Below are 25,167 nucleotides of genomic sequence, written 5' to 3'. Positions count from 1 at the left end.
TCATGAACTTAGAGAATAGACTTGTGGTTGCCAAGGGGGAAGGGGAGGGAGTTGTCGGGACTGGGAGCTTGGGGTTAATAGATGCAGAATGTTGTCTTCGGGATGGATCAGCAATGGGATCCTGCTGTGTAGCACTGGGAACTCTGTCTAGTCACTTATGATGGAACACGTAATGTGAGAAAAAAGAATGTATACATGTATATGTAACTGGGTCACCATGCTGTACAGTAGAAAAAAAATATATATAGATAAATGATAAAAAAAATTTAGTTTTAAAAAAGTGAAAAGGGCTTGTTGTCTAGTTTCAAGGGAAAGCAGAGAGTGAAGCATGATCCTTATTTCCTTTCTCACTTTCTGTCCATACTGAAAGAAATTTTGACTCCCCGACTGTATCTTCAGATTTCTTCCTGACTGGGTTCTTTGACTCCCCGACTGTATCTTCAGATTTCTTCCTGAGGTTTAGCCTTATACTTCCAACTACTTCTGAAACCGAGTTATCTGGATATCCAGTATGCAGCACAAAGTCAATGACTAAAACAAAACTTCTTGCTTTACAGCCACACCTCTTTCTTCTCTTATAGCCCTTACCGCTATTAATAGTTACTAGCTAGTCAGTTGTTTAACCTAAACATGCACGGTAGGCATCTTTGCCTTCGCCTTTTTCATCCCCTGCACTCATGTCACTCCATTCTGTCAGTTCTACTTCTCAAACCTATTCTGTGTTCTTTCTCCTTGATATTCTGGTTTAGGCCTGCCCTATAGCAGATTTGGCGAGTGAGTATACTCCAAACATGTGTTCCAAACACGATGATGGGCCCTTTAACACACATTATTTAATGTTCTTGACAACTTTGTGAGGTAGGTCATTTTGTAGATGAGAAATCAGAGGATGGTAGAAATACAGTGACTTGCCTAGTTGGTTAGAGGCATAGTTAGTAAACCGAGGTTGTCTTTTTGTCTGGGTTGTTGCATGCTACAATAATCCCTTTGTCTCTTTTGAATTGTTTTCTTTCTTTGAAATTTAAAAGTAAGGCGTGTCTGGGATTTCCTTCATGGCGCAATGGATTGAGGATCTGGTGTTGTCACTTCTGTGGTTTTGGTTACAGCTGTGGCACAGGTTTGATCCCTGGCCTGGGAACTTCCACAAACTGTGAACACAGCCAAAAAGAAAAAAAAAAGTAAGACATGTCTGTAAAAAACATTATAACTATGTAAAGTAAAATGTAAAAGTTGCCCCATTTCAATTCTGTTCCCCAAGAGAAACCAGTGATGATGGGTTTTATTCTAGACCATTTTCTTTGCCTATTCAGATGTATAGATAAATAATTTACCAAAGAGATCCTTCTAGTCCTGAAGTGACTCTTTTTTCCCACCTAGGAACATCTTTTCATACAGATCTACCACATTTTAAAAATGGATGCATAGTGTGCCATCATATGGAAGTTTTATTTTATTGAATTATTTCTCTGTTAAAGAACTTGTTTTTGCTCTTATAAATAATGTTGCAGTAACTTTCTTGTATCATATACCTGGCATACACATTTATGTGAGTATTTTTACTAGGTGGATTTTTAGAAGCGATATTGCTTGGCCGAGGAGTATGCATGTTTCATAGTGTGTATGTGCTACCAATTGTACTCTAATTTGTCTTTTTTTTTGGTCTTTTTGTCTTTTGTTGTTGTTGTTGTTGCTATTTCTTGGGCCGCTCCCGAGGCATATGGAGGTTCCCAGGCTAGGGGCTGAATCGGAGCTGTAGCCACCGGCCTACGCCAGAGCCACAGCAACGCGGGATCCGAGCCACGTCTGCAACCTACACCACAGCTCACGGCAACGCCGGATCGTTAACCCACTGAGCAAGGGCAGGGACCGAACCCGCAACCTCATGGTTCTTAGTCGGATTAGTTAACCACTGCGCCATGACGGGAACTCCCTTTTTTTTTTTTTTTTTTTTTTTTTAATGGCAGTATCTGTGGCATATGGAAGCTGCAGAACCAGGGATTGAATCTAAGCTGCAGCTGTGACCTACACTGCAGCTACAGCAATACCGGATCCTTTAACCCACTGTGCCAGGCCTAGGATTGAACCCTTGCCTCCGCAGCAGCCTGCACTGCTGCAGTCAGGTTCTTTTTTTAAAAAAAATGCATTATTTATTAGAAAACATTTGAAAAACGAGCCCTTCGTATTTAGTTTTGAAGTAAGAAATTTTTGTTTTCAGTTCCTTTATAGTCACAATTTTAAGTTTTGGTGTAGTTTGTATTAGTTAAAACCTTACCACTACAAATTAAAATTTTTAATGTGAAAATTTTTAACATTATTATTTTTTAAATGATTTTTATTTTTTCTGTTATAGTTGGCTTACAGTGTTCTGTCAATTTCTACTGTACAGCAAGGTGACCTAGATACACATACATATATACATTCTTTTTCTCACATTATCAGGCTCCATCATAAGTGACCAGATATAGTTCTCAGTGCTATACAGCAGGATTTCATTGCTTATCTGCAGTCAGATTTTTTTTTTTTTTTTTTTTTTTTGCTTCTTAGGGCTGTACCTGAGGCATACGGAGGTTCCCAGGCTAGGTAGGGGTCTAATCGGAGCTGTTGCTGCCAGCCTACACCACAGCCATAGCAACACCAGATCCAAGCCACGCCTGCGACCTACACCACAGCTCACGGCAACACCATATCCTTAACCCACTGAGTGAGGACAGGGATCGAACCCACAACCTCATGGTTCCTAGTTGGATTCGTTTCCACTGCACCACGACAGGAGCTCCTGCAGTCAGATTCTTAACCCACTGCACCACAGCAGGAACTCCTCCAACTTGTCTTTTGAATCAGTCTTCTGTGGTATATCTAGAGTGTTCTTTGTAAAATGATTTCGAGGATGTGTTTTCCTAATAACAAAAACAAAGCAACAACAAAGATGTCTGGTGGATTTCTATTGTCTGTGTAATCAATTTAGAAATCCTAAATTTTAAGAGTATTTTAGAGATATTTAATATGGCCCCAACCTATATTTCCTACCATTCTCCTGAGCCAACAAATACATATTCTGTACTATAAGGTAAAATCCACCTATTCTGTAAGAACTTTCTACATGTATAGCTCTCTCTCTAGGCAAGATAGAATTAGTTACTCCCTTCTCTAAGTTCCCATGACAATGTATTATCCCTCTAATAGTGCTTAGTACATTGTACTATATTTGTGTGAATCTGTCTCCCCTACTACTCTGTGAACTTCTTAAGGACAGGAACTGTGTCTTTCTCATCTCTGTATCCCCAGCACTTTGCACAATGCCTCTCGGAATGGATGCTCAACAAATGTGCATGAAATAGGTAAACATGTTTTTGAGGTTGTGGTAGCAATAACTTTGGAAGACAGTAGGTGCTAGAAGTTTGGAAGTGTAGCAGGAAGCTGACCACATCCTGGGAACCTGGAAGCTGGTCAGGAAAGGTGTAATGGGCTTCACTGGCAGAGGTCCTTGTGTGGTTTGCTCCACTATAGAAACCAACTAACTGATTATTTGGTTTAAGAGACTTGTGACTTGAGAACCTTAAAAATACTGAAAATTGAGCAATGGAAGATCCACTTGGTGGAGGGGGAGTTTGACTCAGCTATTTTGCTCTTTTCAGACTTAAGATGCTTATGCTAAAAGACCCAACCCTTTGCCAGGGTCATGAATAAGATTTTCTTCTTGAAAAACCAAAGCTTCTTTATTTTCAGGATAGGATTCATATGGAAATAGGTATGTTAAATAGCTCAGATACTTCTATGTTATTTCTTGAGCTTGGCTGGGGGGAAGTAGGCTATCAAAAGGCTCTAGGGCCATGGGCCTCTTCTGGAATAAACTCCCTGTGTGAAATTAGTTCTCATCTTATTTCAGGCAACTCTGGTAGCTCTCCTGGTCTGGTAGCCTTGAAGAAAGAAGAGGAGAAGAAAAATAGAGTCCATCATGTCAGAGATACTTGACCTCTCCTTTCTGTCTGAGGTGGAAAGGGATTTGATCCTTAATGTTCTACAACGAGATGAGGAGCTCCGAAAAGCAGATGAGAAAAGGATTAGGTAAGAATCCCCGCAAAAGCATGGGTGCCCAGCCTTTCACCAATGATACCCAAATTTTTTCTTATACTTCTCATGTGACTTTCTGAGGAACTTGTATATGATGTTTACAACTCCTCATTGGGTCAGGTTGGGCTCTGAGGCTGTTGCTTTCGCAGAGCCAAATAGTCTTACTGTCTCTACCCCTCAACCTCTCTCTGTCTGACTTATGCACATCCTGAATCACTTGTATTTCTCTTTTGGGTCTTGGCAGGAGACTGAAGAATGAGTTACTGGAGATCAAAAGGAAAGGGGCCAAGAGGGGCAGCCAACACTATAGTGATCGGACCTGTGCCCGGTGCCAGGAGAGCCTGGGCCGTTTGACTCCCAAGACCAACACTTGTCGGGGTTGTAATCACCTAGTGTGTCGGGACTGCCGCATCCAGGAAAGCAATGGTACCTGGAGGTGCAAGGTGTGCGCCAAGGAAATGTGAGTGTTACTTATGGCGGAGAAGAGAGAAGAAATGGAGCCCTAGTTGTTGTTAGGATTTCTCCCCTTGGACTTTTTTGGTTAAATGTCAAGGGCCATTTAAAAAAATTTTTTTTGGCCATGGCTATGGCATGTGGAAGTTCCCGGGCCAGGGATTGAACCTGCACCACAGCAGTGACCTGAGCCACAGGAGTGACAATGCTTGATCTTTAGCCTTCTGTGTCACCAGGGAACTCCTCAAGGGGCATTTTATTTATTTATTTTTTATTTATTTTATTTTATTTTATTTTGTCTTTTCTAGGGCTGCACCTGTGGCATATGTAGGCTCCCAGGCTAGGGGTCTAATTGGAGCCTTAGCCGTCAACCTACACCACAGCCACAGCAACACCAGATCCGAGCCGCATCTGCGACCTACACCACAGCTCATAGCAACACTGGATCCTTAACCCACTAAGTGAAGCCAGGGATGGAACCCGTAACCTCATGGTTCCTAGTCGGATTCGTTAACCACTGAGCCATGACGGGAACTTCTATTTTTTATTTTTTAAATTTTTTATTAAAGTATAGTTGATTTACAGTGTGGTGCCAACTTCTGCTATACAGCAAAGTAACCCAGTCATATATATATGTGTATGTATATATATATATACATATATATATATATATGTATATATATATACACATTCCTTTTCTTACATTCTTTTCCATTATGGTTTATCCCAGGAGACTGGATGTAATTCCCAATGCTGTACAGTATACTTCATTGCTTATCCATTCTAAATGTAATAGTTTGCATATACCAACCTCAAGCTCCCCATTTTATTTATTTTTTTTATTTATTTTTTTGTTTGTTTGTTTTTTTTGCCATTTCTTGGGCCGCTCCTGCAGCATATGGAGGTTCCTGGGCTAGGGGTTGAATCGGAGCTGTAGCTGCCAGCCTACGCCAGAGCCACAGCAACGAAGGATCCGAGCTGCGTCTGCGACCTACACCACAGCTCACGGCAACGCCAGAACCTTGACTCACTGAGCAAGGGCAGGGACCGAACCCGCAACCTCATGGTTCCTAGTCGGATTCGTTAACCACTGCGCCACGACGGGAACTCCAAGCTCCCCATTTTAAAAATTCATCTGTCATTTTCTTTTATTTCTTCCCAGAGAGCTGAAGAAGGCAACTGGAGACTGGTTTTATGACCAGAAAGTGAATCGCTTTGCTTACCGCACAGGCAGTGAGATAATCAGGATGTCCCTGCGCCGCAAACCTGCAGGTATTGAACCTTGAGGTGCTTGACTTCAGGGATAGATCCTCTTGTGTGGAATCCAGTGCATTCCTACTGGTGGTGGCGTTCCTCCGTGGGCTCAGCCCATTTGTGGGGAATATTAAGATGGTGTTGCCAACCTTTCTGCAAGCATGCTGTGTTTCCCTTCCCCCCTCATCACCACCTCTCTGCCATGGTTTTATTTGTCTTGAAGTGAATAAAAGAGAGACAGTGGGACAGTCCCTCCTCCATCAGTCACAGCTGGGTGATGTCTGGCCAGGAAGAAAGATCATTCAGGAGCAACAGAAGGAGCCCAGGTAAGGACCAAGCAACCATTTAAAGAAATGCCACACATTCCTTTAATTCTTGTATTTTTGCTTCTATTTATAAAATGATAGACATTCATAATAGGAAAATTTGGAAAGTATAACAGAGGATAAACGAGGAAGAGAAAGAACATCCCTAGTCCTGCAACCCACATATAAACATTAACATTTTGGCATATTTACTTTGTTCTTTGTAAGAACAATTTGAAGACAGATAGAAATAACACATACTCATTATTAAAAATTTAGCCAGTGTAGGAAACAATAAAGAAGGCAACAATCACCCAAATTCCTACTACCCCAGTATTCCTTTTTTTTTGTCTTTTTTTGTCTTTTTAGGACTGTACCCACGGCATATGGAGGTTACCAGGTTAGGGGTCGAATCGGAGCTATAGCCGCTGGCCTACGCCACAGCCACAGCAATGCCAGATCCGAATGAATGAACGAACTGCATCTGTGACCTACACTACCGCTCATGGCAACAACAGATCCTTAACCCACTGAGAGAGGCCAGGGATTGAACCTGCGTCCTCGTAGATACTAGTCAGATTCGTTTCCGATGAGCCATGATGGGAACTCTTACCCCATATTCGTATTATGTGAAAATTATTTCAGGTATCTTGTGCATATATGTAGATACAAGGGTAGGTGGATGGATAGATTGAAAAAACATTATAATATTGGATCATTATACATTAAATTAAAAACTGTTCAATTTTACTTGAATTTTCTTTTTTTTCTTTTTTTATTACTCAAATGAATTTATCACATCTGTAGTTGTATAATGATCATAACAATCCAGTTTCACAGGATTTCTATCCCACAACCCAAGCACATCCCCCCCCCCAAACTGTCTCCTTTGGAAACCATAAGTTTTTCGATGTCTGTGAGTCAGCATCTGTTCTGCAAAGATGTTCAGTCTGTCCTTTTTTCAGATTCCACGTCAGCGAAAGCATTTGATGTTGATGTCTCATTGTCTGACTGACTTCACTTAGCATGATAGTTTCTAGGTCCAACCATGTTGCTAAAAATGCCCATATTTTGTTCCTTTTGATGGCTGAGTAATATTCCATTGTGTATATGTACCACTTCTTCTTGATCCACTCCTCTGTCGATGGACATTTAGGTTGTTTCCATGTCTTGGCTATTGCAAAGAGTGCTGCAATGAACATCGGTGTACATGTGTCTTTGCGAGTCGTGGTTTTCTCTGGGTGGGTGCCCAGGAGTGGGATTGCTGGATAAAAGGGTAGTTCTATTTATAGTTTTCTGAGGAATCTCCACACTGTTTTCCACAGTGGTTGCATCAATTTACAATCCCACCAACAGTGTACTAGGGTTCATCCACACACCCTCTCCAGCTCTTATTGTTTGTAGACTTTTTTGATGATGGCCATTCTGGCTGGTGTAAGGTGGTATCAAATAGTGGTTTTGATTTGCATTTCTCTAAAAATGAGTGATGTTGAACATCTTTTCATGTGTTTTTTGGCCATCCGTATGTCTTCTTTGGAGAACTGTCTGTTTAGATCTTCTGCCCAGTTTTGGATGGGGTTGTTTGTTTTTTTGGAATGGAGCTGCAGAAGGTGTTTATAAATTTTGGAGATTAATCCCTTGTCAGTCGATTCACTTGCAAAGATTTTCTCCCATTCTTTGGGTTGTCTTTTCATATTGTTTATGGTGTCCTTTGCTGTGCAGAAACTTTGAAGTTTGATTATGTCCCATTTGTTTATTTTTGTTTTTATTGTCAATACTCTAAGAGGTGGATCTGAGAAGATGTGTTGTTTATGTTGGAGAGTGTTTGGCCTATGTTTTGCTCCAGGAGTTTTATAGTGTCTGGTCTTCTATCTAGGTCTTTCATCCATTTGGAGTTTATTTTTGTGTATGGTGTTAGGGGTGTTCTAATTTCATTCTTTTCCATGTGGCTGTCCAGTTTTCCCAGCACCACTTATTGAACAAGCTGTCCTTTCTCCATTGTATATTCTTGCCTCCTTTGTCATAGATGAGTTGGCTGTAGGTGTATGGGTTGAATTCTGGGCTTTCTATCCTGTTCCACTGATCTATATGTCTGTCTTTATGGCAGTACCACATGGTTTTCAGGATTGTTGCTTGTAGTGTAGTCTGAAGTCCGAGAGCCTGATTCCTCCAGCTCCGTTTCTTTTTCAGGATGTCTTTGGCTATTCTGGGTCTTTTGTGCTTCCAAACAAACTTTAAAGTATTTTGTTCAAGTTCTGTGAAAAATGCCCTTGGTAATTTGATAGGAATTGCATTGAATCTGTAGATTGCCTTAGGTAGTATAGTCATTTTGTTAATATTAACTCTTCCAATCCACGAGCATGGCATATCTTTCCATCTATTTGTGTCATCTTTGATTTCTTTCATCAGTGTCTTATAGTTTTCCGAGTACAGGTCTTTTGTCTCTTTAGGTAGGTTTACTCCTAGGTATTTTATTCTTTTGGATGTGATGGTAGACAGGATTGCTTCCTTAATTTCTCTATCTGATCTTTCATTGTTAGTGTATAGAAATGCCGTCAATTTCTGTGTATTAATTTTGTATCCTGCGACTTTGCCAAATTCGTGGATGAGCTCTATCAGTTTTCTGGTAGAGTCTTTAGGATTCTCTAGGTATAGTATCATGTCATCAGGGAATAGTGATAGTTTTACTTCTTCCTTTCCAATTTGGATTCCTTTGATCTCTTTCACTTCTCTGATTGCTGTGTCTGGGACCCAAAACTGTGTTGAAGAGTAGTGGCGAGAGCAGATGCGGGAATTCTTTCAGCTTTTCATCATTGAGAATGATATTAGCTCTGGGTTTGTCATATATGGCCTTTATGATGTTGAGGTAGGTTCCCTCTATGCCCACTTTCTGAAGGGTTTTTATTAGAAATGGGTGTTGGATTTTGTCAAAGGCTTTTTCCACGTCTATTGAGAGGATCATCAGTTTGTTAATGTGGTCTATCCCACTGATGGATTTGTGGATATTGAAGAATCCTTGCATCCCTGGGATAAATCCCACTTGATCATGATGTACAGTCCTTTTAATGTATTGTTGGACGTGGTTTGCTAGTATTTTGTTGAGGATTTTCGCATCATTGTTCATCAGTGCAATTGGCCTGTAGTCTTCTTTTTTTGTGGAATCTTTGTCTGGTTTTGGTATCAGGGCGATGGTGACCTCATAGAATGAGTTTGGGAGTGTCCCTTCCTCTGCAATTTTTTGAAATAGTTTCAGAAGGAGAGGTGTTAGGTCTTCTCTAAATGTGTGATAGAATTCACCTGTGAAGCCATCTGGTCCTGGACTTTTGTTTGTTGGAAGTTTTTTATCACAGCTTCAATTTCAGTTCATGTGATTGGTCTCTTCATCTTTTCTATTTCATCTTGGTTTAGTCTTGGAAGATGGTACTTTTCTAAGAATTTGTCCATTTCTTCTAGGTTTTCCATTTTATTGGCATATGGTTTCATATAGTAGTCACTTATGATCCTTTGTATTTCTGTGATGCCTGTTGTTACTTCTCCTTTTTCATTTCTAATTTTATTGATTTGAGTCCTCTCTTTTTTTCTTGATAATTCTGGCTAAGGGTTTATCAATTTTGTTGATCTCTTCAAAGAACCAGCTTTTTGTTTCATTGATCTTTTTTAGGGTTTTCTTTGTTTCTATTTCATTGATTTCTGCTCTGATCTTTATGATTTCTTTCCTTTTGCTAACTTTAGGTCTTGTCTGTTCTTCTCTCTCTAGCTGCTTTAGATGTAAAGTTAGCTTGTTTATTTGAGCTTTTTCTTGTTTCCCGAGGTGGGCTTGTATTGCTATAAATGTTCCTCTTAGAACGGCTTTTGCTGCATCCCATAGGATTTGGAGTGTCATAACTTCGTTGTCATTTGCTTCTAGGTATTTTTTAATTTCCTCTTTGATTTCTTCAGTGATCCATTGGTTGTTTAGTAGTATGTTGTTTAGTCTCCACGTGTTTGTGTTTTTTGCAGATTTTTTTTCTTGTTGATTTCCAGTCATATAGCGTTGTGGTCGGAAAAGATGCTTGAAATGATTTCAATTTCCTTAGAGTTACTGAGATTGGATTTGTAGCCCAGGATGTGATCAATCTTAGAGAATGTTCCATGTGCACTTGAGAAGAATGTGTATTCTGTTGCTTTTGGATGGAATGTCCTATAAATATCTATTAAGTCCATCTGGTTTAATGCATCATTCAGGGCCTGTGTTTCCTTATTGATTTTCTGTCTGGATGATCTGTCCATGGCTGTAAGTAGGGTGTTAAAGTCCCCCACTATGATTGTGTTATTGTTGATTTCTCCTTTGAAGGTTGTTAGCAGTTGCCCTATATATTGTGATGAACCTATGCTGGGTGTGTGGATACTTAAAATTGCTATATCTCCTTCTTTTTTTCTTTTTTTGTCTTTTCTAAGGCTGCTTCTGCAGCACATAGAGGTTCCCAGGCTAGGGGTCTAATCAGATCTGTAGCCACTGGCCTACGCCAGAGCCACAGCAATGTCAGATCCGAGCCGTGTCTGCAAACTACACCACAGCTGATGGCAACGCCAGATCCTCAACCCACTAAGCAAGGCCAGGGATCGAACCTGCAACCTTGTGGTTCCTAGTTGGATTTGTTAACCACTGAGCCACAACAGGAATTCTTATATCTCCTTCTTGGATTGATTCTTTGCTCATTAGCTAGTGACCTTCCTTGTCCCTTAAAGTATTCTTCATGTTAAAGTCTATTTTGTCTGATATGAGTATTGCTATTCCAGCTTTCTTTTGATTCCCGTTTGCATGGAATATTTTCTTCCATCCTCTCACTTTCCGTTTGTATGTGTCCCCAGAAGTGAAGTGGGTCTCTTGAAGACAGCATATATATGGGTCTTGTTTTTGTATCCATTCAGCCAGTCTATGTCTTCTGGTTGGGGCGTTTAGTCCATTAACATTTAAGGTAATTATTGATATGGATGTTCTTATTGCCATTTTATTCATTGCTTTGGATTTGTTTTTGTTGCTCTTTTTTCTTCCCTTCTTCTCTTGTTCGCTCCTCTTGTGGTTTGATGACTATCTTTAGTGTTGTACTTGCGTTGATTTTTCTTATTTGTTTGTGTATCAATTGTAGATTTTTGGTTTGCAGGTATTCTGAAGTTTTGATATAAGAGTCTATGTATACACGAGATTGTTTTAGGTTGTTGGTCTCTTAATTGCAAGTGCATCTCCAGTGTCCTGCATTTGTACCCTCCTCTTCTCACGATTTCTGGTTTTGGTGGTATAATTGTGCCTGGATGATTTTGTATCTTTACTGTAGATATACCTTTACTGGTGAGCCTTGTCATTTGTGGAATTTTTGTTTCCGGTTGTGGCCTTTTCTTTTCTGCCTAGAGAAGTTCCTTTAGTATTTGTCATAAAGCTGTTTAGTGTTGCTGAATTCTCTTAGCTTTTGCTTGTCTGTGAAGCTTTTGATTTCTCCTTAAAATCTGAATGAGAGCTTTGCTGGGTAGAGGAATCTTGGTCAGAGGTTTTGTCCTTTCATCACGGTAAGTATATCATGCCACGCCCTTCTGGCCTGCAGAGTTTCTGCTGAAAAATCTGCCAATAACCTTATTGGGGTTCCCTTGTATGTTACTTGTTTCTTTTCCCTAGCTGCTTTCAAGATTTTCTCCTTGTCTTTAATTTTGGTCAGTTGGATTAATATGTGTCTTGGGGTGTTCCTCTTGGGTTTATTTTATATTGTGCTTGTTGTGCTTCCTGGATTTGAGCGAGTGGCTTTTTTCTGATGTTAGGGAAGTTTTCAGCTATTTTCTCTTGGAGTATTTTTTCTGTCACTTTCTCTCTCTCTTTTCCATCTGGCGCCCCTATAATATGGATGTTGATGCATTTAACGTTGTCCCAGAGTTCTCTGAGACTCTCTTCATTTGCTTTCAATCTTTCTTCTCTTTCCTGTTCCACATCCGTGATTTCCACTAATCTGTCCTCCACCTCGCTTATTCATTCTTCTGCCTCCTGTATTCTGCTGTTGGCTGCTTCTAGTGAATTTTTTATTTGTTATTATATTTTGCATCTCTTCTTGTTTAAGTTTTATATCTTGTATCTCTTTGGTCAGTGTTTCCTGTAAGTTATCCATCTTTGCCTCCAGTTTATTTCCAATGTCTTGCATCATCTTCAGCATCAACAGTCTAAAGTCTTTTTCCTGGAGGCCAAGAATCTCCTCATCACTTAGCTAATTTTCTGGGGTTTTTCCTTTCTCCCTCATCTGAGTTATAGTTCTCTGTCTTTTCATTTTTATAGGTTTTTGGTGTGGTGACATTTTTACAGATACTAGAGTTGTAGCCTCTCTTACTTCTGGTGTCTGCCCCCCTTATGGCTGATGTGGGTACAAGGGCTTGCTGTAGGCTTCCTGATGGGAGGGGATGATGCCTGCCCCCTGGTAGGTGGAGCTGATTCTAATCCCTCTGGTTGGTGGGGCTTAGTCTCTGGATGGGATTAGAGGCAGCTATGTCCCTGAGGGGTCTTTAGGTAGCCTGTTTACTGATAGGCGTGGTTGTGATCCCACCTGGATTGTTGTTTGCCCTGGGGCTTCTCAGCACTGACTGATGGGTGGTGCCAGATTTTCCCAAATTGGCCACCTCCAGAGAAAGGCACACTGCTGAATATTCCGAGAGCTTTGCCTCCAATGTCCTTCCCTCACAACAAGCCACATTCACTCCTGTTTTCCCAGGGTGTCCTCCAAGAACTGCAGTCAGGTTTGATCCAGATTCCTATGGAGCCTTTGCTTTGCCCTGGAACCCAGTGCATGTGAAAGTCTGTGTTTGCCATTGAAGAATGGGGTCTGTTTTTCCCCCAGTCCTGTGGAGCTCCTGTGCACAAGCCCTACTGGCCTTCAATGCCAGATGCTCCAGGGGCTCTTTCTCCCAGTGCCAGATCCCCACATGTGAGAGTTTGATGTGGGGCTGAGAACTCTCACTCCTGTAGGTGAGTCTCTGTGAAGCAGTTAGTTTCTGGGAGGCATGGGGTTTTTTATATCATGTGATCACCCATCCTACCTCTTGATGTGCCCTCCTCTTTGTCTTCTGGAGTAGGATATCTTTTTTAAAGTTTCTGGTCCATTTAGGAGAAGATTGCTCAGCCTTTTGCTGTGAATTTTTTTGTTTTTTAAATTGAATTTTAATAGAATAAAACATTGAAATAAAATACAGGAATTGCTAATCTTCAAACAAATGTTTCTTTACCGTAAAAGATATTAGTTATTAACATCCCTCTAAGCTTAAGAAAAAAATATTATGAAAACCATTGAGCAGTTAGTCATTTTTTGTAGTATCTTTTTAGTAACTGCCTTATCGAGCTATAATTCACAGATCATAGAATTCACCCATTAATAGGGTACAATTCACTGGTTTTTAGTATATACACAGAATTGTGCAATCATCATCTCAATTGATTTTAGAAGTTTTTATCACCTGAAAAAGAAACCTTGTACCCTCTAGCTATCACTGCCCCCACCACCTCCATATATTTCCCCATCCCTAAACAATCACTGATCTACTTATTTCATTTTTTAAAGTTTTATTGACGTGTAGTGTATTTACAATGTTGTGATCATTTCTGCTTTACAGCACAGTGATTCATGTCTACATATACACACATCCATTCTTTTTCAGATTCTTTTCCATCATTGATCTACTTTTAATCTTTATATATTTGCCTATTCTGAGCATTTCATTTAAATCAAATCATAAAATATGTGATCCTTTGTGACTGCCTTCTCTCACTTAATGTAATGTTTTCAAGGTTCATCCACGTTGTAACATGTGTCAGTACTTCATTTTTTTATTGCCAAATAATATTCCATGTATGTACATACCCTCATTTGTTTATCCATTCATCTATTGATGGTCATTTGGGTTGTTTCCACTTTTGGGCTATTACGAGTAATGCTCTTATGAACATTTGTTATGAGTTTTTGCATGGACATATGTTTTCATTTCTCTTAGAAATATACCTAAGGGGGTTCCCATCATGGCGCAGTGGTTAACGAATCCGACTAGGAACCATGAGGTTGTAAGTTCGATCCCTGGCCTTGCTCAGTGGGTTGAGGATCCAGAGTTGCTGTGAGCTGTGGTATAGGTCGCAGATGCGGCTCGGATTTGGTGTTGCTGTGGCTGTGGTGTAGGCCAGCAGCTACAGCTCTGATTAGACCCCTAGCCTGGGAACCTCCATATGCTGTGGGGGCAGCCCTAGAAAAGGCGAAAAGACAAAAAAAAAGAAAAAAAAGGAAAAAAAAAGAAATATACCTAAGGAGTTGAGTTGCTGGGTCAAACAGTAATTCAGTCATTTTGTAATGTAGTTTTGTAAATGTTTTTCAATATTCAACATTACCTGTGGACTATGCTATGAAAGAGGAAGAGATTAGATTTCTTACACTTCCTCCCAACACTTTCCCCACTACCACTTTCTATTTGTCACATTATTTTTTCTTTGTCAGGAATTACAACATTTGTATCCTGTTATGAAACCATAAATCATCTGCTTTTTGTCTGTTTAGTTTTAGTTCATATTTGGAAGGCTTATGTGCTTACAACCAGGCTTTGGACCATGGTTTATCTATATTTCTGAATCCTTTACTTTGACCTATTTCTTGATTGTCTGGATTTTACCATTGAGAAGTTCCTTCAGGAAGGGCTTGTGGGGAGTCCCATCATGGCTCAGTGGTTAACGAATCCAACTAGGAACCATGAGGTTGTGGGTTCGATCCCTGGCCTCGCTGCTCAGTGGGTTAAGGATCCAGCATTGCGGTGAGCTGTGGTGTAGGTTGCAGACTTGGCTTGGATCCCGCATTGCTGTGGCTCTGGCGTAGGCTGGTGGCTACAGGTCCAGTTTGACCCCCAGCCTGGGAATCTCCATATGCTGTGGGAGTGGCCCAGGAAATGACAAAAAGACAAAAAAAAAAAAGGGCTTGTGGGTGCTATATTTATTTTATTCTGTCATGTTAAGAATATCTGCCCAGTCCCTTTATGAATTTAAATGATGTTGCAGCTGGAGATTACATTTTTGGGTCACACTTTCTTAATCTTAGAATGTTGTAGACATTACTCCACTGTCTTCTGCCACTGAATGTAACTGTAAAGACGTCTGGGGCCAGCTAGCATTTTGTTTTTCTCCCTTGTAGGTAACTTACAGTGTGTGTGTGTGTGTGTGTGTGTGTGTGTGTGTGTGTGTGTATGTGTATGTGCACACGCACGCAGACACCTGCATGCATGTGCATGCATGCATGTGTGAATAAGCCTAAAAAAATTCCTTTTATTTTCCTTGAAGTTTAGTAACTTAACAAGGATAGATGTCAGTGGTGCTCATCCTGTTTCATTTTTCCTAATATGCAGTGTACCCTTGATGAGTTCTTTCTTCATTGCTGGAAAATTTTTCTGTATTGTATCCTCTGAACTCTTTCTATTTCACTGGTTAAGTTCTCCACTTCAGGGTCATTGGATTTCTTTACCTTCCATTTCGGTCCTTTTTTCCCCTATCAAATGCAAAAGAGAAAGAAAGGTGAAGGCTTTAACCATAATCGCACAACCCTTTCCTCTGTGCTGTTGTGTTGATTTTCAGCCATTTTGTTTCTTCCCTTTCCTCCCTTCTCCCCTCCCTCCCTTCCTTTTTGCTATATCTAATTTACTTATTTGAATGAATGATCTTGTTGAGGTTTTAATTTATTCTTTGCTCTCCATTTTCCTTTTTCCTCTAATTTTGTTGTTTCATCATATTGTGTTTGAGCTCTTATACTTTATCAAATCTATATTTTTATTAAGTTCCTGTGTAAGTGTAAGTTCCTCTGTAAGTGTAAAGCATTCACAAGAAAGCTACTTATTTTACTATGTTTATATTCTCCAGAATGGGTTCTTTGTCCATTGTGCAAGTTTTTTCTATTTCTCCTCACTCTATCGCCTATTTATATATCCTCCAGACAACCTCTTTTCATTCCACTCATGTTTAGCATAAGATGTACTACCTATATTTTTGTTTGCTCTGATAATAGAATTCTCGATAGGCTTTTCACCTTAAGTTGACAAGATTTATTTCTTCCCCACACTCAGTTATACTTCAGTTTAAGGGTAGAAGTTGCTTTCTACAAAAGACCTGTACTCTGAAAACAATACAGCACTAATGAAAGAAATTGAAGATGACACAAACAGATGGAAAGACATACTGTGTTCTTGGATTGGAAGAATCAATATTGTTTAAATGATAATACTACCCAAGGCAGTCTATAGATTCAATGCAATCCCTATCAAATCACCAACAGCAATTTTTACAGAACCAGAATGAATAACTCCAAAATGTGTATGGAAACACAAAAGGCCCTGAATGGCCAAAATAATATTGAGAAAGAATGGAGCTAGACGAATCAGGCTCCCTGACTTCACACTATACTACAAAGCTACAGTCATCAAAATAGTGTGATAGTGGCACAAAAACAGACACATAGATTAGTGGAACAGGATAGAAAGTCCAGAAATAAACCCACCTATGGTCAATTAATCTACAACAAAGGTTGTAAGAATATATAGTGGAGAGAAGACAATCTCTTCAATAAGTAGTCCTGGGAAAACTGGACAGCTATATGTGAAAGAATGAAATTACAACATTCTTTGATACCATATATAAAAATAAAATGGATTAAAGACCTAAATGTAAGACCAAATATTATAAAACTCCCAAAAGAAAAACATAGAACACCCTTTGACATAAATCGCAGCAATATTTCTTTGGACCCATCTCCTACAGTTGTGGAAACAGAAGCAAAAATAAGCAGATGGGACCTCATTGAACTTAAAAGTTTTTGCACAAAAAAGGAAACCATAAACAACATGAAAAGACAACCTACAGAATGGGAGAAAATATTTGCAAATCATATGATGGATAAGGAGTTAGTATCCAAAATATATATAGATATACAGCTCATATAGCTCAACATCAAGAACACAAACAACCCAATTAAAAAGTGAGCAGAAACCATGAATAGACATTTTCCAATGAAGACATATGCTCAATAGGCACATGCAAAGATGTTCAACATCACTAATCATTAAAGAACTGCAAAGGATGTGACCAACAAGGGCTTAATTTCCAAACTGTACAAACAGCTCATATAGCTCAATATATTAAAAAAATTTAAAAATGAGTAGAAGACCTAGATAGACATTTTTCCAAAGAAGGCATCCAGATGGCCAACAGGCATATGAAGAGGTGCTCAGCATTGCTAATTATTAGAGAAATGCAGGTTAAAACTGCAATGAGGTACTACCTCACACCAGTCACAATGACCATCATCAAAATATCCACAAATGACAAATGCTGATGAAGGTGTGAAGAAAAGGGAACTGTCCCTACACTGTTGGTGGGAATGTAAATTGGTGCAGCCACTATGGAGAAAGTACAGAGGTTCCTTTAAAAACTAAAATTTGAGTTATCATATGATCCAGCAATCCCACTCCTGGGCATGTATCTGGAAAAGATGAAAACTCTAATTCGAAAAGATATATGCACCCTGTTGTTCATAGCAGCATTATTTACAATAACCAAGACATGGAAGCAACCTAAATGTCCATTGTCAGATAAATGGATAAAGAAGATATGTGTGTGTGTATACACACACACACATAGATATAGATATGGGATATTTACTCAGCCATAAAAAAGAATGAAATAATGCCATTTGTAGCAACATGGATAGACCTAGCGATTATCATACTAAGTGAAGTCAAAGACAAATATCATATGAGATCACTTATATGTGGAATCTAATTAAACTATACAAATGAACTCACTTATAAAACAAAGAGACTCACAGACATGGAAAATAAACTTATGGTTACCAGAGGAGAAAGGAGGGGAGGGATAAATTAGGAGTTGGGGATTAATAGATATACGCTACTGTATATAAAATGGATAAACAACAAATACTTACTGTATAGCACAGGGGACCATATTCAATGTATTATAATAACCTATAAGGGAAAAGAATAAAAAAAAAGATATATATATCTTTTTTTTTTTTTTTTGCTGTATGCCTGAAACATTATAAATCAACTATACTTCAATAAAGAATTCAAAAAACTTGGGAAATGAGTTCTTGCCGTGGCCCAGTGGTAGCAAACCTGACTAGTATCCATGAGGATACGGGTTTGATCCCTGGCCTTGCTCAGTGAGTTAAGGATCCAGTGCTGCTATGAGGTATGGTGAAGGTCACAGATGCGGCTTGGATCCTGTGTTGCTGTGGCTGTGATGTAAGGCTGGCAGATGTAGATCTGATTCGACCCCTAGCCTGGGAACTTACATATGCTGCAGGTGCAGCCCTAGAAAATTAAAAAAATTAAAAAATTACTTGAGACAAAAAAATTGCTTTCTGTATACTTTTCTGTAATTCGAGGGGAGGAGCAAAAGATAACTTAGGGATTCTGGTTTTCAGTCTCCTGAAATTCTCTTAAATGTCTGGGCTCACTCAGTCCTGCTTTGGATGCATCCTCTAGATTATACCAGTGCCCTGAGAGATGACGTCCTTCAGCAGGCTTATCTACCTCTGTTATGGTCCCCTGTGCAACATGCGGTTGCAAATCATGAGGATTTTTGTTTTCCTTGTCTCACCCTAGGACTGCCTATTTGCTTATTTAATCTCTATACCTTCATATTGGAAGGAGTTTTGCTGGTAGGAATGTACAATGGTGCAGCCACTTTGAAAAACAGTTTATTAGTGTCTTAAATTAAATGTGCACCTACCCTGTGAGTCAGCAATTACATTTCTAGGTGTTGACTCAAGACAAGCAAACACATGTGTCCATACAAAGACTTGAAGCAAAAGCATATGTCCAAACAAAGACTTGTACATGAAGGTTCATAATGGCTTTATTGGGGATAGCTATGGCCTAGGGACAGAAATTTCCCTTCATGGCTCAGTGGTTAACGAACTCGACTAGGATCCATGAGGATGCGGGTTCAATCCCTGGCCTTGCTCAGTGGGTTAAGGATCCAGCATTGCTGTGGCTGTGGTGTAGGCTGGCAGCTGTAGCTCCGATTCAACCCCTAGCCTGGGAACTTCCATATGCCATAGGTGCAGCCCTAAAAAAAAATAATAATAAAAAAACCCCTAGAGACAGCCCAGATGTCTATCAACAGGAGAAGGGATAAACTCTGCTTTGTTTACACAGTGAAATACTATTCAGCAGTGGAAAGTAATGGACTGCTGATACATGCAGCAACAGGGATGAACCTCAGAATAATTACGCTGAGTGAAAGAAGCTAAAGAAAAAAGAGAACATATTGCGTGATTCTGTTTATATGCAATTCTAGAAAATGCAAGCTATTTTTTTTTTTGTGACAGCAGATCATCCCTTCCTTGGAGATGGGGTGGGCGAGAAGGGAGGGATGGATTATGAGGGGGCATGAGGAAACTGGGGGATAGTAGATGTGTTCACTAACTTAACTGTGATGGTTTCACAGGTGTATACATATGTCAAGCTCATTAAATGCACTCTTCAACACATGCAATTTATGTCTGTTACAGCTCAAGGTGCAAAGGAAAAAAATGACAGAAAAATGTGACATTGTTATCTTTCCACATCAGCACCAAGGATCTGCCTCATTGTTTTTGCTTTCTGCATGGTGTTGCATTGTATGTATGTACTATGACTTTATCCACACAGCTTTGGGTAGGTGACTCATCTGTTCTAGGTGATGAGGCCCCCCTTTTCCTTTGTGGATAGGATAAGAATGGCTTTTATTTCCTGAACCTGATTAACACATCTGACATCATTGGTCAGAATGTAATTTCTAAAGCCAACTGTTTCTGGCTGTCTATGACCTCTTTGTCTTATTGGACCCAGAAAACTCGTATTTATCCTAAACATGGAAACAGATTAAATGGCCATAAATGATCTTTTCCATAAAATTATGGAGCCTCAGAGATAAGCTAATTTACCTCCCTTATTTTTACAGAAAAGAAAGCAGGATAAGTGAGATCATAGAGATAGTTAGAGCCCAGGACTCCTGTCTCTTAGTCTATTTTTCTGTTGCACAGATGTCAAATAATTGCTTTTTTTGCCCTAGGGTAGTTTGTATCAGCTCTGGATCAGTATGTATTAATCTTTAGGAAAATATACAAGCAGAAAACACTCTCGATGGGCCATTATTAAACTGTATCTCTAGAGGAATGGTTCTACTTTGGGTTCTTTATTCTTTGTAGAAAAGGGCAAAAAATAATGATTCTAAAGTTAAAGATGAAATCAATCTCCTTGCTGTGTTTTGAACTCGAAAGCTAATACATCTTTCAAGAAATGGCCGTTGTTTCACCTCTGGCATGCCCTAGGATTTCAACCCTGGGTGTCTGTTTTCATAGAGCTTTCTTAAATATCACGTTAAGATAACTTGGAGAGTTGACTTTCTACTGCCTAAGACAGTACAGATTTTGGTTACTTCACTCTTTGTTCATTTCTTATTAGTTTGTTCATTTGTTTAACAAATATCTACAAATGCCTACTATTTGCTGAGCACTGTTTTAGGCACAGGTGAAGATGACAAAATCCTTTGCTTTGAGGAACTTAAATTTGAGAGCGAGGACACAGACAATAAATGACAAATCACGTAAATATGTCGTACATGAGGTGTTGATGAGTTCTTTGGAGGAAAATGAAGTAGACTGAAAAAAGGATGTGCCAGGAAAGCCTGTGTATATATAGGATGTTTTCTTTTAGGCCAGTGAAGGGAAAGCCTTAACAATAAGATGGCATTCGAGAAAAGATATGATGCAAAGAGGGCGGAAACCCTGAGAGTGTCTGGGAGAAAGGATTACTTTCTAGGCAGAGAAAGCAGGTGTAGAGACCTAACATGAGTTTGTGTTTGGCATGTCTGAATCATTTGTGAATGGTGAGAGAGGGGGGAGGGTAGGGGATGAAGACAGATGGGGTGAGAAGCAGATCAGGTAAGATTTTGTTGGCACTTGTAAGGACTCCTCTATGAGGAGGGCTCTGAGTGACATGGTATTATTTTTTCTTTTGTTAAATTGGGGTAAAATTCATTCAACATAAGATTAATAATTTTTAACAAAGTATACAATTCAGTGGCTTTTAGTACTTTCAGAATGTTATGCAACCATACCCACTGTGTAATTTCAGAACATTTCTGGCGGGCTGTGCCTGTGACACGTGGAAGTTCCCAGGCCAGAGATCGAACCTGTGCCACAGCAGTGATGATGTCAGATCCCTCACCTGCTGAGCCACACAGGAACTCCTAATTTCATAACATTTTCATCACTCCAAAAAGAAACCCCACACCTATTATGCAGTCATTCCCTATTTCCCCCAGACACTAATCTACTTTCTGTCTCTTTGGATATTCCTATCCTAGACATTTCATATGAATGGCAGCATACAGAATATGGCCATTTGTATCTGGCTTATTTTACCTAGCATAATATTTTCAAGGTTCATCCATGTTATAGCATGTGTCAGAACTTTATTCAATAATTTTTACCATCTGTATTTCATTGTATAGCTGTTCCACATTTCCTTTATTCATTCATCCTGTTGACGAATGAACATTTGGACTGTTTCTACTTGTTGGCTATTGTGAATAGTGCTGAACACTGGGATGGGACACAAGCTTTTGTGTGGACACATGTTTTCAGTTCTCTTGGATAGATACTGAGGAGTGGAATTGCTGGGTCATGTGGTAATGATGTATTTGATTTATATATATATATGTATATTTACATATATATATATATATATATATATATATATATATATATATATATATTTAAAGAAAGTGGATCTTTCTGCAGCATTAGACTTTGTTTATTTATTTATTTTGCTTTTTAGGGCCATACCTGTGGCCACAACATATGGAGGTTTCCAGTCTAGGAGTTGAATCCCGAGCTGTAGCTGCTGGCCTACACCACAGCCACAGCAATGCAGGATCTGAGCTGCATCTGTGACCTATACCACAGTTCATAGCAACTCTGGATCCTTAACCCACTGAGCGAGGCCAGGGATTGAACCCACATCCTTATGGATACTAGTTGGGTTTGTAACCTGCTGAGCCACAACAGGAACTCCTGATTTATATTTTAAAAGCTCATTTTGGCTGCTTTGTTGAGGATAGATTGTATGGGAACAAGGGCAGAGTTCAGTTCGGAGACTGTTGCAGCCATCCAAGAGCTAGGTGATGGTGGTTTGGACTTGAGCAGTTGCAGTGGAGTGAGTGAGGGCTTGTTATTTTCTAGATATCCATTGAAGGTAAAGTCAAGAGGATTTGCTAACAGATTGTATTTGTATTTTGAGAGAATGAGGGGACCCAAGGATATTTCTTAAGATTTTTGACCTGAAAAATGAAAGGAGGGAGTTGCCATTTGGTGACATTGAAGGAAGATCAGGTTTGGGGAAGGATTAGTGCTTTAGTTTTGGACTTGCTATGTTTGGAACATCCCAGCAGAGATGTTATGTAGGCTACTGGAAGTAGAAGTCTGGTATTTGAGTAAGAGATAAATTTGGGAATTGTTAGTTTATAAAGCATATTTGTTTATTTTTAATTAATTTTTTGCTTTTTAGGGCCACACCACGGCACATGGACGCTCCCAGGCTAGGGGTCAAATCAGAGCTACAGCTGCTGGCCTATGCCATAGCCATAGCAACATGGGATCCGGGCCACATCTGTGACGTACACCATGGCTCATGGCAATGCTGGATCCTTAACCCACTGAGCAAGGCTGAGGATCAAACCCAAGTTCTCATGGATACTAGTATTTGTTTCCACTGTGCCGCAACAGGAACTCCCTATGTAGCATATTCAAAGCCATGAGACTAGATGAGATCATTTAAGGATAATTCTAATTAGTAAAGAGAAGCATTCCAAGGAATAACTGTGGTCCTAATCCAAAGATTAGAAGTCTTAGAGATGAGGAGAGACCAGCAAATGAGATTGAAAAGGAGCAGCCAGTGAGGTCAGAGGACCAGGAGAGTGTGGTAGCCTGGCAGCCAAGTGAATTTTCTTGAGATACTTGAGGAAGAATGATTTTTTTCCTCTTATTCTCACAGATTCTTGAGGTAAGTGTCCAGGAATAGTGATCTTCCCTTTAGAGATGAGAACTGCTGTTTTTAACACCCAGGTTCATCCTTCATTAAGCAGAAAAAGAATTCTGGCATTGTGAATAATATCTTAAAAGCATACTCTCTCTATATATGTATATGTATACTTTAAGCCCCACTGAGGGCATTTAGTTAAGAATTCAGTCAACACGCAATTGAGTGCCTGCTCTATGCTAATTTCTCTTCTAGGCATTGGGAATGCAGCAGTGAACAAAATATGTGGTCATTGATTTCCCAGATCTTACTTAGTCTAATCAAGGAGAAAGACTTTAAACAAATGATTTGTTTAAATTATTGAACAAATTAAATAATTTGTATAAAAGACATAAATAATTATGCATATGATGACTGCTACCAAGACATCAGGGTGCTTTAGGAGCCTATAGGAAGGTTAGAAATCTAGACTTGTGGTGGTGGCATGGCCAGAGAGATCTGGAAGAATGGACGAGAAAGACCAGAAGAGGGAGTAGATTTAGCCAGATGAAGAAAAATGGCCATTGTGTAAAGATCATCCCAGGCAGAGAAAAGAGGGAAAAGGAAGAGGTTTGGCATATTCAGGGAACCAAAAGAGCTACATCATTGTGTAACGTAAAGTATAAGGAGAAGTGGAGGATGACTGAGGAGTTGAACAAGGGTCAAATCATAAGGATCGTCTTGCCATGCTACGGAGTTTGAACTCATTCCCAAGAGCGATGGAGAACTGCTGAGCAGTTTTCAAAGTATATTCAAGAGTTCTCTTGTGGCACAGCAGGTAAAGTATCCAATGTTGTCTCTGCAGTGGCTCTGGTCACAGCTGTGGCACAAGTTTGACCCCTGGCCCCAGAACTTCCACATGCCATATATATATATATATTCAGCTCTTAGAAAGATCATTTAAGCTACCATTGTGAAAGAGCTGGAAGGAAGCCTGGATTTCTGGCAGGAGAACCCACTTCCTTTATGGGCTGCCTCTTGGTTTTTCTTCTAGTGTGCCATTTGATGTGCCCAAGCTGAAAAGTGGAAAGAGCGCACTGGAGGCTGAGAGTGAGAGTCTGGATAGCTACACAGCTGACTCGGATAGCATGTCCAGGTGAGATGCCCCCAGTCTCTGCCCCTCCACTCAGCCGAGCTGCTTCCACCCCCTAACACACACACACATACACATGCACTTCAGCATGTGGAAGTTCTGGAGCCAGGGATTGAACCCACACCGTGGGTGTCACAACAGTGACAATGCTGGATTCTTAATCTGCTGTGCCACATGGGAACTCCAAAATTTTCGTAGTTTTTTTGTTTGTTTTGCTTTTTGTTTTTGTTTTTTGTTTTGGCTGTGCCCACAGCATGTGCAAGTTCCTGGGCCAGGGATTGAACCCTCGCCACAGTGATAACCTGGGCTGCTGCAGTGACAATCCTGGATCCTTAACCTGCTGTGCCACAGGCCACAAGAGAAATCCTTGACCTACCATTTCTCTAGCACCAGGGTGTGGGGATCTGCTGCCTTCAGTGTTCTTGGTTCTGTCCTCAGCAAGGTGAATGAAGTATTTTCTTCAACGTTGCCAACAAGTTTTCCAGTAGCACTTTTGCTCTTGGCTCTGAGCACAGAGTTCTGGAACTTGCTAACTTCCACAGCCTGCTTCACCTTGGAGGAGTCTTCCTGGACCAGCAGCAGCATGGGGTGTGAGTGTGTTTGTGTTTGCGCAAAGTTGCTTATCTGATGGTCTGCATTCCTTCAGTGTAAATGAGATGTGAGGTTTACCTTCTGGATTTGGTTACTGTAGTGACCTCAAGCCAGTGTCTCTCCTTCCATAGAGCTTGGGTCACTAGATCGAAGGGGAAGGGGAGGAGGTGATTTTATTATAGCTTCTATGTCTGCCTCAGGAGAGACTCTTTGGATAAATCTGGCCTTTTTCCAGAATGGAAGAAGATGTCTGCCCCCAAATTTCAAGTAGAAATGGTAAGTTTTAGT

At 40.0% G+C, this 25,167-nt stretch overlaps 1 protein-coding gene across 2 annotated transcripts in view; it reads left to right on the top strand.

Annotated features, from left to right (window-relative positions):
- SYTL4 (synaptotagmin like 4) overlaps positions 1-25,167 on the top strand; it is a 69,894-nt gene that overhangs the window by 28,277 nt on the left and 16,450 nt on the right. For both annotated transcript variants that reach the window (XM_021079898.1, XM_021079899.1), the window contains exons 2-7: positions 3,887-4,065; positions 4,316-4,531; positions 5,687-5,796; positions 6,002-6,104; positions 24,190-24,291; positions 25,080-25,155. In XM_021079898.1, the coding sequence (XP_020935557.1) occupies positions 3,956-4,065; positions 4,316-4,531; positions 5,687-5,796; positions 6,002-6,104; positions 24,190-24,291; positions 25,080-25,155 (717 nt within the window). In that variant the 5' untranslated portion in view covers positions 3,887-3,955. The remainder of the gene's footprint in view (positions 1-3,886; positions 4,066-4,315; positions 4,532-5,686; positions 5,797-6,001; positions 6,105-24,189; positions 24,292-25,079; positions 25,156-25,167) is intronic.

The sequence above is a fragment of the Sus scrofa genome, chromosome X, assembly GCF_000003025.6.
Source record: "Sus scrofa isolate TJ Tabasco breed Duroc chromosome X, Sscrofa11.1, whole genome shotgun sequence".
NCBI classification, from domain to species: domain Eukaryota; kingdom Metazoa; phylum Chordata; class Mammalia; order Artiodactyla; family Suidae; genus Sus; species Sus scrofa.
The sequence above is the reverse complement of the archived record's forward strand: the minus strand, read 5'-3'. Positions and strand labels throughout refer to the sequence as shown.